The sequence below is a fragment of the Mobula hypostoma genome, chromosome 9 (genome assembly GCF_963921235.1).
Source record: "Mobula hypostoma chromosome 9, sMobHyp1.1, whole genome shotgun sequence".
In the NCBI taxonomy this organism is placed as follows: Eukaryota; Metazoa; Chordata; class Chondrichthyes; order Myliobatiformes; family Myliobatidae; genus Mobula; species Mobula hypostoma.
In genome coordinates this window covers 5747230-5760576 of record NC_086105.1, presented here as the reverse complement: position 1 = coordinate 5760576, position 13347 = coordinate 5747230, and the positions used below count along the sequence as shown (strand labels likewise).

The window sequence follows — 13347 nt, the reverse complement described above, 5'->3', positions numbered from 1 at the left end:
GCGATTTTCATGATCAACAGTCCTAAATCCATAAGATACACCCAAAAGTATTCAGGAAATAAAATCTTTGTGGTCTAGTGTTATGCACAATTTTTGCAAGAAAATATCATTTGAATAAAATATCCATTTTAGTGCAAAGTTGTCGAGGTGGTCATGGTGTTGTTAAACTGTAGCCTCCAGCCTTACGATATGAACATCAATTCTCCTTCCAGTATTTTTCCCTTATTTTCCCAGTATTATTCCCTTACCCACCCCACCCTTTCCCTCTGAAAATGAATTCTTAACCTGGTGTCCAATGCTCTCCAATGCTATGATTTTAGTAAAAACTTACAAATATGAATCCAGTAAAAATAAATTCCTCTCCCCTCCCCTCTTCCTCTGCTTCCCACTCTGGCCTTTTACCTCTTCTTACCTGCCTATTACTTCCCCCTGGGCCCCCTCCCTCCTTCCCTTTCTCCTATGGTCCACTCTCTTCTTCTGTCAGACTTCTCCAGCTCTTTACCTTTCCCACCCACTTGACTTCACCTATCACCTTCCAGCTGGTGTCCTTCCCCCCACCCCCACCTTTTTATTCTGGCATCTTCCCCCCTTCATTCTCAGTCCTGATGAAGGGTCTCAACCCAAAACCTTGACTGTTTATTCATTTCCATGGATGCTGCCTGACCTGCTGCATTCCTCCAGCATTTTGTGCGTGTTGCTCTAAATAAGTAGTCAAGATTCAACAGGGATTCAGGACAGTTAATTCCCACAAATATTAACATATAAGGATGTCAGAAAATTGTAATTTGTATAATTTTTTAAATTCTTTTTGCCTACTGTCTTTACCCAAATCTGTCAGCCTTTGAGCTGACAGAATTAACAAGCTCATCCCTATATGCCCCTTGGAACTCACCTCTGGAAGTCACCTCCTCTGCATTCATTATCATATCTTTCACTGCCTTCAGTGAGTTGTTGCCATGGCCTTGACTCAACACAATGTTCTTGCCATGACTCAGGGAAGAATGGAACTGGCATAGTTTTCTGCCATGTCATTATGAGTTAATGTACCAACCCATTACCACCCCATCTTTGCGGTAGAAAATAACCCGTTTGTCCAGTTTCACTTCAAGCAACCACTAAACAGCGGTAGAGAATCAGAGATTTAATAGTGAGAGATTCAACTTCAGTCCCTATTTAAAATGCCAGATAGTATTTATACAGCAAAGGTGGCTATGCTCGAGCAACTTTAAATTGACCAAAAAAAAGTGTTTTGTTATACAATATTTAAAGTCATTCAGCTGGGAGTTGATTTAATGCAACTGCAGTCAAAGGAATGTGATTAGAAATAGTTTCATTGGAGATGACTATTGCTTTGCTCTGTTGGAGCACAAATATTGCTAATTTCCTCCAGACCAATATCCTGAGCATGATACTCAACAGTGTGCAATTCAGTTCCTGATTCCTCAGCGTTCTTCCAAAGAAAGGCAAAAGTCAGGAATGTTTTGAAATAACCCACCATGTCACTGAATGACTACAACTCTGAAAAATAATTTTAAAACTCAGTAAAACCTACAGTATGATAAGGCAACCAGCTTGATCATAAATACTTACTTCTTTCATTATGGCTCGTTTCACAGGATCTCGACATCTTCGGGTAGGAATAAGGTCACCTCATTTGTTTAGGTCAAATTGGTCTGTATAAAATCAAAGTTGAGTTTACTGCCCTATGGACAAGCACATTACTGAGCGTGTGCAATGAGAAACCTACCAGCAGCAGTTACACAGGCACAGAGCACCAGAAAAGCAGTGTTCACCGGAAAAACACAAGCACAATTCTTACAAGGAGGAACAAAATGAGAACAAAATCATCCAAACTAAAAGGGGCACACACAAAATGCTGGAGAAACGCAGCAGGCCAGGCAACATCTGAAAAAGAGTACAGTCAATGTTTCAGGTCGAGACCCTGCAGCAGGACTGGAGAGAAAAAAAAGTGATGAGGAGTTGAATTAAAAGGTGGGATGAGGGGAAGGAGAAACACAAGGTGACAGGTGAAACTGGGAGGGGGAGGGGTGAAGTAAAGAGCTGGAAAGCTGATTGGTGAAAGAGACACGGGGTGGGAAGAGGGGGGAATCTAATAGGAGAAGGCCCTGGAAGAAAGAAAAGTGGGAGGAGCACCAGAGATGGGCAGGCGAGGTAAGGTGAGAGAGGGAAAAGTCCCTTCCGACTTACATCCGTAACACTTCACACGCTCTGGATCTTTTCAATGATTTCAAGTTCCCCGTCCCCTATCATCGTATTTTCACTATGGATGTCCAGTCCCTATACACCTCCATCCCCCAGCAGGAAGGCCTCAAAGGGAACCAAAGTCGTTCGTTTCTTTGGTTGGAGGAATAAAGTGTTACATACCCCGTAACGGGTTAAAGAACCAGCAGAAATGGAAAACACCTTTAGTCTGGGTTTACTTTTAACTAATGCTATTTTTATTAGTAACTACATAATGCAGTCATATATAACCAGATAAATCAAACTGATTAGCAGTGTTACGTGTATATACGTGTGCAAATATAACTCCCAAACTATTGAGCTTGGGGGGAAACAAGGCTTAGAGTCTTGAAATGGTAAAGTATGAAAGTTCAGTTCATCCACGGAATAGGTGATATGAGAGAGATATTTGTAATCTAGGGTAAATGTCGAGAGAAGGCAAGTATGTCAATATTCCACAGATTCCACGACAGCAATGCAAGATAACAATAGTAGTAGGTTTTATCTCCAAAGTTGTTCCATTCCACACATGAAATATCACCGACAGTGATCTTCAACGAACATCCTTTCAACACAAGTGGTACCACACCCGAATTCAGTTACGGGACATCCCAAAGTGGTGGCCACAGGATACTCCCAACAGAATCCACGTATAGATTATCACCAACAGTAGCTTATCACAAAGGAGACCCTCTTCAAGTGGTAAAACTACCAACCCAGGCAAGGATTATCACACACACAAAATACTCTGCAGGTGCTGGGGTCAAAGCAACACTCACAACACGCCAGAGGAACGAAATGTTGACTGATCGTTTCCACGGATGCTGCCTGACCTGCTGAGTTCCTCCGGTGTGTTGTGATTACCACACACAGGTAGTTTCCACACAAGCCTACACCAAACACACAACGTGATAGCCACTTATCCAGTTCCACGACATACAAATTAACTCCAACAGTGATTTTCCACAGGGGTGTCTTTCTTCAGTGAACTACCACACCCAAACAAGGGTAACACACAAGTGGTATTCACAAAGGTACTCCCCTCACCAGAGAACCCACTCCTGTGGATTAACTAAGTGACAATAACATCTTTGTATTCGAATGGAACTCAAACTCACCCTTACGAGCTATGGAGAGAGAGAGTCCAAACAGTGACCTCTTTGTCACTAGGTTTCTTCTGTTTCAAACCTTCCTTTCCCCTCTTCTCTTCCTTTAAAGTCACTGAATGTGACCACAACAAGGAGACCGTCTTCTGTGGTGGAGTTATCAACCCCAGCAAGGGTTGGACACTAATAACTTCCCATCGGTCACCCCTTTTCCACACTGCAAGAGCCACTGATCGATCCTCCAGAAACCCACCTTTCTGTGGGCACAACAAAGCTCATCCAGTGTCCAAAATCTCTCTCTCTCTCTCACTCTCTTCTTTCTTTCTTTCTTTCCATGGCAACCCAAAAGCTGACAGCAGGAGTCAGTGTCCTTGTAAAAGTGTAAACACGAGTTGAAAGGCAGGCTCTGCCCCTCCCTCTCTCAGCAGAAATCTAAAAGTTAGTCTCAGTTCTCTCTTGTGCCTTAAAGTGACAGTCCACAGCAAAAAGGAACCCCAGGGGTACATGACAAAAGATTTGGCGTTTTTTGGCCGAGACCCTTCATTGGGACTGGAAAGGAAGAGGAAGAAGCCAGAATAAGAAGGAGTGGGAAAGAGAATGGAGTACAAACTGGCAGGTGAAAGGTGAAGCCAAGTGAGGGGAAAGACAAGGGGATGGGGGAGGTGGGGATGAGGTAAGAAGCTAGGAGGTGATATGGGGAAGAGGCAAAGAGCCAAAGAAGGAAGCATCTGATATGAGAAGGCAGTGGACCATGAGAGAAAGAAGGAGGAGAGGCATTAGAGGGAGGGGAGGAGAAGGGAAGGGGTAAGAGGGGAGCCAGAATACAGAATGCAAAAAGAGAGAAGGGGTAGGTAAATAACTATGTTTAAAAAGTCTATGTTTTAGCCATCAGATTGAATGCCATCCAGACAGGAAGAGAGGTGTTGATGATAAACATATTGATGGTAATCAGTTTATCTGGTATTTTGTTTTTAAACAAGTCATGGCATGGAGACAGTCATTTGCCATAAAATCTTCTTACATTCATTGAATTAATGCAGAAAAATATCTGAGTTCAGCTGAAAAAGAAACTGACTGAAAATAAATTAAAGCATTATCTCTTTCTATATTGAGATGAGAGGAAGAGGGAATCTAAAACATAACCTCTTATGATTATGTTGATAATTTATTTCATTATGTATGTTTGCATGACTGGAACATAGCAGGACTTAATAAAACTAAAATGATTCTCTTATGAGATGAAAAATCCACCTTTGTTTTCACTGTTGCTGACAAATGCATTGTCTTCATTATTTCAACTTGTACATTTTAATCAGCTGTTTGGTACATGTTACCATTAATCTTTTAGCTCATCGCTGCCAGCTTTGGAATAAGCAATAAACACTCTGTTGCCAGAAATGCCAGATCCCCCCAAAATATTTTAAATGTTGTAATTTGTCTGTCATAATTTGCTTGATGGTTCCATGCATCCACTATTTGTTAGGTGCATCCAAGAGAATTTCCTAAACAATATGTGGATAGTCCGACAAGAGGACGGGCTGTACTGGTCCTGGTGTTGGGTAATGAGCCCAGCCAGGTGACTGATCTTTCAGTGGGTGAACAGTTGGGGGACACTGACCACAACTCCTTGCGTCATAAGAAAGCTATAGACAAGGATATATATGGACCTTGCGGGAGAGTATTAAATTGGAGCAGGGAAAATTACAAGAGCTTCAGGAAGGAACTAGGGAGAGTTGGCTGAGAACAGTTATTTGTGGGAAAGTCCACATCCAACAATTGAAGGGTGTTTACAGACCGACTGCACAGAGCACAGGACAGGCATGTTCCAGTCAGAAGGAAGCACAATGATGCCAAGGTAAGAGAACCTGGGATGCTGAGGGAGGTGATTAGTTTAGTCAAGAAGAAAAACTATGTAAAGTTTAGGAAGCTAGAATCAAACAGGGCCTTTGAAGATTACAAAGAAGCCAGAAAAGAACTCAAGGAGGGAATTAGGAAAGCCACGAGGGGCCATGAAAAGTCTGTGGCAAGAAGGATTAAAGAGACTCCCAGGGTATTCTATACATACATCAAGAGGTTAACTAGGGATAGGGTGGGACCACTTAAGGATAAAGGGAGGAGCACTTACTTGGACATAGAGGATGTGGGTGAGGTCCTTAATGAGTACTTTACATCAGTATTTACCAAGGAGAATGATGCAGAACATAGGGAGATCAGTGCCAAGAGTATTAATAAACTAGGGCACTAAAAGGTAAAGGCTGAGGTAGTTTGGGGTCTCTTATGGAGAATTATGGTGGATAAGCCCTCAGGGCCTGATGTGGTATAGCCCAGTTTATTGAGAGAGGCAAGAAATGGGATTGCTGCAGCCTTGACCAGTATCTTCATGTCCCCTGTAGCCACAGGCAAGATCCCAGAGGACTTGCAATTGGCTAATGGTGTTCAATTATTCAAGAAGGGAACCAGCAATAATCCTGGAAACTGCAGATCAGTAAGTCTCATTTCACTGGTAGGAAACATACTGGAGAGAATTATTAGGGATAGTATTTATGACCATTTGGAGAACCATGGCCTGATTAGGGAGAGTCAACGTGGCTTTGTGTGGGGCAAATCATGTCTTACTAATGTGAGTTTTTCTTGAGATGAGGGTGATTGATGAAGGTAGATCTGTGGATGTTGTCTACATGGAATTTAGTAAGGTGATTGACAAGATCTCTCATGGAAGGTTAAAATGCATGGGGTCCATGGCGAATTGCTATTTGGATTCAGAACTGGCTTGCCCATATAAAACAGAGGGCAGTAGTTGAAGCTCTGGAAGGTCTAATTGGAGGTCTGTGATTTATGGTGTTTGCAGGGATCTATACTGGGACCTCTTCTGTTTGTGATGTATATAGATAACCTGGATGAAAATGTAGATGGGTGGGTTAGTAAATCTGCAGATGATACAACAATTGGTGATGTGTGGATAGTGTAGAAGTCTGGCAAAAAAAAACTACAATGAAATATAGATCAGTTGCAGATATGGGGGTGGGGGGGGGGGTAGAAATGGCAGCTGGAGTTTAACCCAACCAAATGCAAAGTGTTGCACTTTGGTAAGTCAAATGCAAAAGAGACAGCACACTGTTAAGGGCAAGATCCTTAACAGTGTTGAGCAGAGGTATCTTAGCGTCCGAGTTCATAGCTCCCTAAAAGTGGCTACACAGGTTGTCGAAAAGATGGTTAAGGCGGCATGTGGCTCGTTTGTCTTTATTAGTCAAGGCATTGAGTTCAAAGGTCAGAAAGTTATTTTGCAGCCTTATAAAACTCTAGTTAGGCTGCATCTGGAGTATTGTATGACAGTTGAGTCAATGCTTAGTAAGTCTCTCAGATCTTTCCTCACAGTCATGTGATAAACAGTGGGACTGTTGTGGAGCCCTTGTGGTAGCCTTGTCCACTGGTTTTGTTGACCATCAGTTTTAAATGCCAACCACAGTTGACATTCAGGTGCCACAATCCATTGGCCTTATCAATAACTGTGGACCACTTCTTGTACGATGGCTTCAGGGCATCAAAAATCGGTGCTGGATCTACCACTAGAGAGGTTAGCTTGTCAATTTGGTTAGCAATGGTTTAATCTTCAGTCCTGGGTGTCATCACTCCCTTTTGTCATGTTAGAGCGATTTGTAAAACAGCAGCCAATCCTATTCTCTCTTAACTGTCATCTTCACTTGAGTTGTTAGAGGCTGCTGTAAAGTCCATGTCATGTCCATCCTGTAATTCCTCGGAGTTCGGCTGGTGGCGCTGTCTCGGAAGACTGTTCAGCATAGTGAGAGTGTTCCATGGCGAAGCATCACCACGGGACTGCCTACTTGAAGTCCCTGATATTTTGATATTGCCTCGTGCACCACATTTAAATGCAATTACGGTTATCAATTTTTTTTGCTTGGTCAGATAAAGCAGAGATTTGCTCTTTAGACTTTTCACTGTCTCAATCATACTGTTTTTATAGTTTATTGCACGCATCACATTTCTTTCCCTTTCCTCGCCCTATTAATCTTTTCTTCGGTCATGTATTAGAACAAACCGCCCACATATTCTTTTCTTTAACTCACACAATCCAGGTTTCTCTCCATTCACATGCCATCTTAATAAACTTAACACTGTTGGTACATTTCATTGTACCTTTTCATTAATTTTATCAAACTGAGATGTTTTATTCATGTCTGAGCTCAGTTTCACAATGTTGGCCATTGTTTTAATTCAAACTCGTGTAACACTTAATTTGTAGGTACGTTTTATTACTTTGACCACAACCTCAAAATATTAGATTACAACTGAAAGATCATGGCATCGTGTCTAAATCATTATAGGACTACAGTAGAATTTTTTTTTAATTTGGTTTGTAAACTTCTTTAACTCAATTTCAATCTAGATGGTTTCCAACCAGTAGATTATAACGGGAAATTTTTCTTCACACTCCACTGAGTTGCACATTTTGTACCCCACTGGCTTGGACATATTTAATTATTTTCGTACTCCATTGGCTTGCATGTATTTAAGTATTTTCGCTCTCCATCAGCTTGCTTATATTTAATTTTTACAGATCTGTTTTCTCAAAATGGTAACGTGGTAGTTTCCTCCCTCCTACCTCCAAAAGATGAGGTCTTGAAGCCAGAACTAGGTTTGCTCACAGAGTTTGGAATTAAAGGAAGCTCTTACCTCTTTTGTTTGTGCGCTAATAATTTCCATTTCGTCTGTGATTCCTCCAAATCTTTAAATCTCTGTAATCATCTTCAATAACTACGATGTTGGATTTTGATGTTTTTGATCCAAGAAGTTAAGAAAGAGGCGTAGAACTTGTTGCCTCACAATTGTTTTATTAAGCACTCATTGTTCAAAGAGATTTAGAAATGCAGAGCTGCAAAAATCCAGTGGCTAAGAATAGAAAAGGCAAAAATAAAAAATATATAAAGATGGTGGGCCAATGTGGCTGATCCTTCTTGTACCCCAGAGAAGAGAAATTCCATTCAAATTTGTAAATAAGAGTTATCCAATCAGATAGCCCCTATTCAAATAAAGCAACCACAGCGAAACTTCCAGAACTTTACAGTACTCCAACTGTGGCCTAACCAGAGTTTTATAGAGCTGCATCATTACCTCACGACTCTTAAACTCTATCCCTTGACTTATGAAAGCTAACACCCCATAAGCTTTCTTAACTACTCTATCTACCTGTGAGGCAACTTTCAGGGATCTGTGGACATGTAACCCCAGATCCCTCTGCTCCTCCACACTACCAAGTATCCTGCCATTTACTTTGTACTCTGCCTTGGAGTTTGTCCTTCCAAAGTGTACCACCTCACACTTCTCTGGGTTGAACTCCATCTGCCACTTCTCAGCCCACTTCTGCATCCTATCAATGTCTCTCTGCAATCTTCGACAATTCTTTACACTATCCACAACACCACCAACCTTGGTGTCGTCTGCAAATTTGCCAACCCACCCTTCTACCCCCACATCCAGGTCATTAATAAAAATCACGAAAAGTAGAGGTCCCAGAACCGATCCTTGTGGGACACCACTAATCACAACCCTCCAATCCAAATGTATTCCCTCCATCATGACCCTCTGCCTTCTTTAACCACTAGCAGTAACAGCAGACACACTGAAAAACTGTACTTACATACTGTGACCAGTAGAAAACCTACAAAGCAGTTACTTGTATATAGGCAGTTAAATAAAATACATATACGCAAAAACTGTTAAATTGCACAAGAGTGTAGTCTAAGTCAAAGTCAGTCCAATAATAACTTGCAATATCTGTTCTTTCTTTTCTAGTTTAGCCTTCTTATTGCATTCTTGAAGCTGTTTTAGTTTATCGGAAGATTGTACTCCTTGCTAATTTTCTAATTCTTTGTTGCAGGAAGTATTATGGAGAGAAAATTGGAATATATTTTGCTTGGCTTGGTTTCTATACGGGCATGCTGGCTATTGCTGGGTTTGTTGGTCTCTTGTGCTTTCTTTTTGGAATACTGACAAGGGATGATAGTACTTGGAGGTAAGTCAAATAAATAAGGTTAAAATTGGCCAAATATTTGAATTTCAATGTGCCAGATGATTTTGGTGAAACTTTGATGTCACTGTTGATCGTAGCACATAGAACGATATAGCACAGTACAGGTCCTTTGGCCCACAATTGAGTTGTACTGACAGATTCTGTTAATTGCTGTTGTACAGTTTGAGACAAAGGAGCAGAATTAGGCCATTTGGCCCATCGAGTCTGCTCTGCCGTTCAATCATGGCTGATCCTTTTTTCTTCTCCTCAGCCCCACTCCAGCCTTCTCCTTGTAACCTTTCATGCCGTGTCCAATCAAGAACCTATCAATCTCTGCCTTAAATACACCCAACGACCTGGCCTCCACAGCTGCCTGTGGTAACAAATTCCACAAATTCACCACCCTCTGGCTAAAGAAATTTCTCCACATCTTTGTTTTAAATGGATGCCCCTCTGTTCTGAGGCTGTGCCCTTTTGTCCTAGACTCCCCAGCATGGGAAACATCCTTTCCACATCTACTCTGTCTAGACCTTTCAACATTCGATACGTTTCAATAAGACTCCCCGCCCCATCCTTCTAAATTCCAGTGAGTACAGAACCAGAGCCATCAAATGTTCCTCATATGATAACCCTTTCATTCCTGGAATCATCCTTGTGAACCTCCTCTGGACCCTCTCCAAGGCCAGCACATCTTTTTTTTAAGGTGAGGGGCCCAAAACTGTTCACAATACTCAAGGTGAGGCCTCACCAGTGCCGTATAAAGCCTCAGCATCACATCCCTGCTCTTGTATTCTAGACCTATTGAGACAAATGCTAACATTGCATTTGCCTTCCTCACCACGATGCCACCTGCAAGTTAATCTTCTACCAAAGTGCCTGACCATGCATTTTTCAACATTGTATTTCATTTGCCACTTTCTTGCTCATTCTCCTAATCTGTCTATAAATCCTTCTGATAGCTATTTTCTGTGGAATGTTTGTGAAAGTGTGCTAGGATTTTTAGGAGCATTTATAAAAATATCTACAGATTTTTATTTCATTTATCCTACGATGATTCACTCAAATGGCCCAGGAAGCTGTTTCTTGATAATAAAATGTACCATGTATTATTTTATTTTACAGTTTTATTTTAAGTAATTGGATTTAATTTTTTTCAGTTTTAAACAATAATAACTGGACAAAGATCTTCCAAGCACCATGGTAGAAGGCCAAACATTGTTGGAAAATGGCAGCAATTCTGTAGTGATCTGCCAGGAATTATTCTCAGTAGTGGGAGCATGTCGGGACTTTCTAAAGCAGAAGGTCCCAGTTCCAAACATCTGACCGATTTGCCGGCTAGAGACCACCAGTTTGCTCCATCACACATGGAGTCCAATGACAAGAGTAGAAACTTGTTGAACATACTTCTGCTGTTGGGTCCCATGCTATAGGCTTGAATGGTGCAAGGTTCCAAAGCCTATTCAGTTCAAGAATGTTGATCAGCCACATTATACCACTGGGCACATAACAAGCAAACAACGTGCTAGTAGTGGGCAGAATGAATGTTTGACTTGGTTCATGGGTTTCAGTCAGGTAGACTATTTTGTCTTGGGTGGATCTTAAAGGGACATCTCCAAGTTTTTCTATTCGGTTAAACTTTGGAATCCTTGAAAGATTCATGCTCGATCACAAAACAGAAGTACTCTAAATTGCAGATTCACTATTATTTTCTTCAGAGAATAGCTCAACGGCATGCTTTCTCTACCACACCCCAGCAGTTTCTGCACAGTAGTGTAGTGATTAGCAGAACACTTTACAGTACAGGTGACCGGGGTTCAATTCCCACAACTGCCTGTAAGGAGTTTGTATGTTCTTCCTGTGAGTGTGGATTTCTTCCAGGTGCTCTGGTTTCCTCCCACATTCCAAAGATGTACCAATTGGTAGGTTTATTGGTCATTGTAAATTGTCCCGTGATTAGGTCAGGATTAAATTGGGGGATTGCTGGGTGGCGCGGTTCAAAGGGCTGGAAGGGTCTATTCAGTGCTAGATAACCAAAAGTACCACCTAGTTCTGTGCAGAAGTTACCTTTTTCCAAACTTTCAACCTAGCGTGTGGTAATGATCTGAAACTCGGTGTCCATGAGAGTAGAGGAGACAGAACCAATTAGAGTTTTTACAAGGTAAAATAAGTTTATGGGAATGGGGAAAAGAATGGAAGATTGCATTCGATGAGCAAGTGGTCTCTCCTTTAGTCATAACAATTCCATCATCCTGGGTCTCCAACCATGTCTTTGGATAAAAGTGGCATTTTTTTTCTTATTGTCAGCTTTAAGAGATGATGAAAAACATTCCCAATTACGTTAATCCAGCAACAGGCCAAGCACATTTCTGTAATACAGAAAATGTGTCCTGTTTTTATGATGTCCAAGCATTTTATAGAACTGATAGCTGTTCATTATTAGAAATATTTTTGGTTTTGTAGTGCACAACCTTAACCTTTGCACTGTTGTCATTTATTATAATTTGTAGCTGGACTCAGTTTAAATCATGGTTCCTATATCAGCAACTGAAGCATGTATAATATTCATTATAACAGTTGGATTTTTTCTCTTTGCTCTGTTTCTGTCCTAAAGTCAGGAAGTGTGTGATCCTGAGATTGGAGGTCGTATTATCATGTGTCCTCAGTGTGACCGAGATTGTCAGTATTGGAGACTCAATATTACATGTCAGTCTTCAAGGGTAGGTACACTCTTAATATATTGTGTATATAGGTATTACGATCCTCCTGCAGCATTGCTAAACTAACCAATTTTAGCGAAAATTAAAGATTAGCTTTATTTGTCAAATATACATTGAAACATCAAAACATACAGTGAAATGCATTATTTACATCAAATCAAATCAGCGAGGGTTGTACTGGGGTGGGGGGGGCGGAGGCAGCCTGCAAGTATTGCCACACTTCTGGGGCCAACAACTTACTAACTCTGACTGTACGTCTTTGGAATGTTCAAGGAAACGTCCCAAACAAAATTGGATTTTATCCCAGATGGGCGTACTTGCTTGACCTGTATTATAAACAATTCAGTTCTGAACAAAAGTTGTTTTCCTTAGTTTATTTGTGAATTATGGAATTAATAAACAGTTTAAAACAAGAAACATTTTGATTAGCACCTACACTATGACCACACTGCCTACCAATGAGTAAGGAACAAGTTTATACAAGTTTATGCAGCCTGTCTAGGTTCAACTACAAAGACAACAAAAGCAAGATCACCTATTTAACTAAACAATAAACTATCTTAGTAGGATCAAATCTTGCACCACCTTTTTATTCTGGCATCTTCCCCCTTCCTATCCAGTCCCGAAGAAGGGTCTTGGCCCAAAACATTGACTGTTTATTCTAGATTCAAGATTCAAGATTCAAAAAACTCTATTGTCATTCTAATCTTACATCAGCTCTGCAGGGCAGAATGAGACAGCGTTTCCCAGGAGCAGTGCAATCATAACATAACAAATGCAACACTAAATAATAAACATAACAATAAATAGTAAAATACAACAGCCACATGTCAGTTAAAATCAAGTTATAAGTGTCCAGTGCAAGTTAAAAGTGTCCAAAGCAGAGTCGGGTGGAGCAGCTATTTAGCAGTCTGACTGCCTGTGGGAGGAAGCTGTTTAGTAGCCTTGTGGTTTTAGTTTTGATGCTCCTGTAACGTTTGCCTGATGGCAGAAGAACAAACAGTTCATGGAGAGGGTGTGAGGGGTCTTTAGTGATGTACCGTGTCTTCTGGAGGCATCGACTCTGAAAGAGGTCTTGGACAGAAGGTAGGGAGACCCCAATAACCTTAAAAACGAGGAATTCTGCAGATGCTGAAAATTCAAGCAACACACATCAAAGTTGCTGGTGAACACAGCAGGCCAGGCAGCATCTCTAGGAAGAGGTACAGTCGACGTTTCGGGCCGAGACCCTTTGTCAGGACGAAGGGTCTCGGCC

At 41.2% G+C, this 13347-nt stretch overlaps 1 protein-coding gene across 2 annotated transcripts in view; it reads left to right on the top strand.

Annotated features, from left to right (window-relative positions):
* The window catches only part of ano6 (anoctamin 6), a 174686-nt gene that overhangs the window by 114704 nt on the left and 46635 nt on the right, over positions 1–13347 (top strand). For both annotated transcript variants that reach the window (XM_063057669.1, XM_063057667.1), the window contains 2 exons: positions 9244–9378; positions 11987–12092. In XM_063057669.1, coding sequence (XP_062913739.1) covers positions 9244–9378; positions 11987–12092 — 241 coding nt within the window. The remainder of the gene's footprint in view (positions 1–9243; positions 9379–11986; positions 12093–13347) is intronic.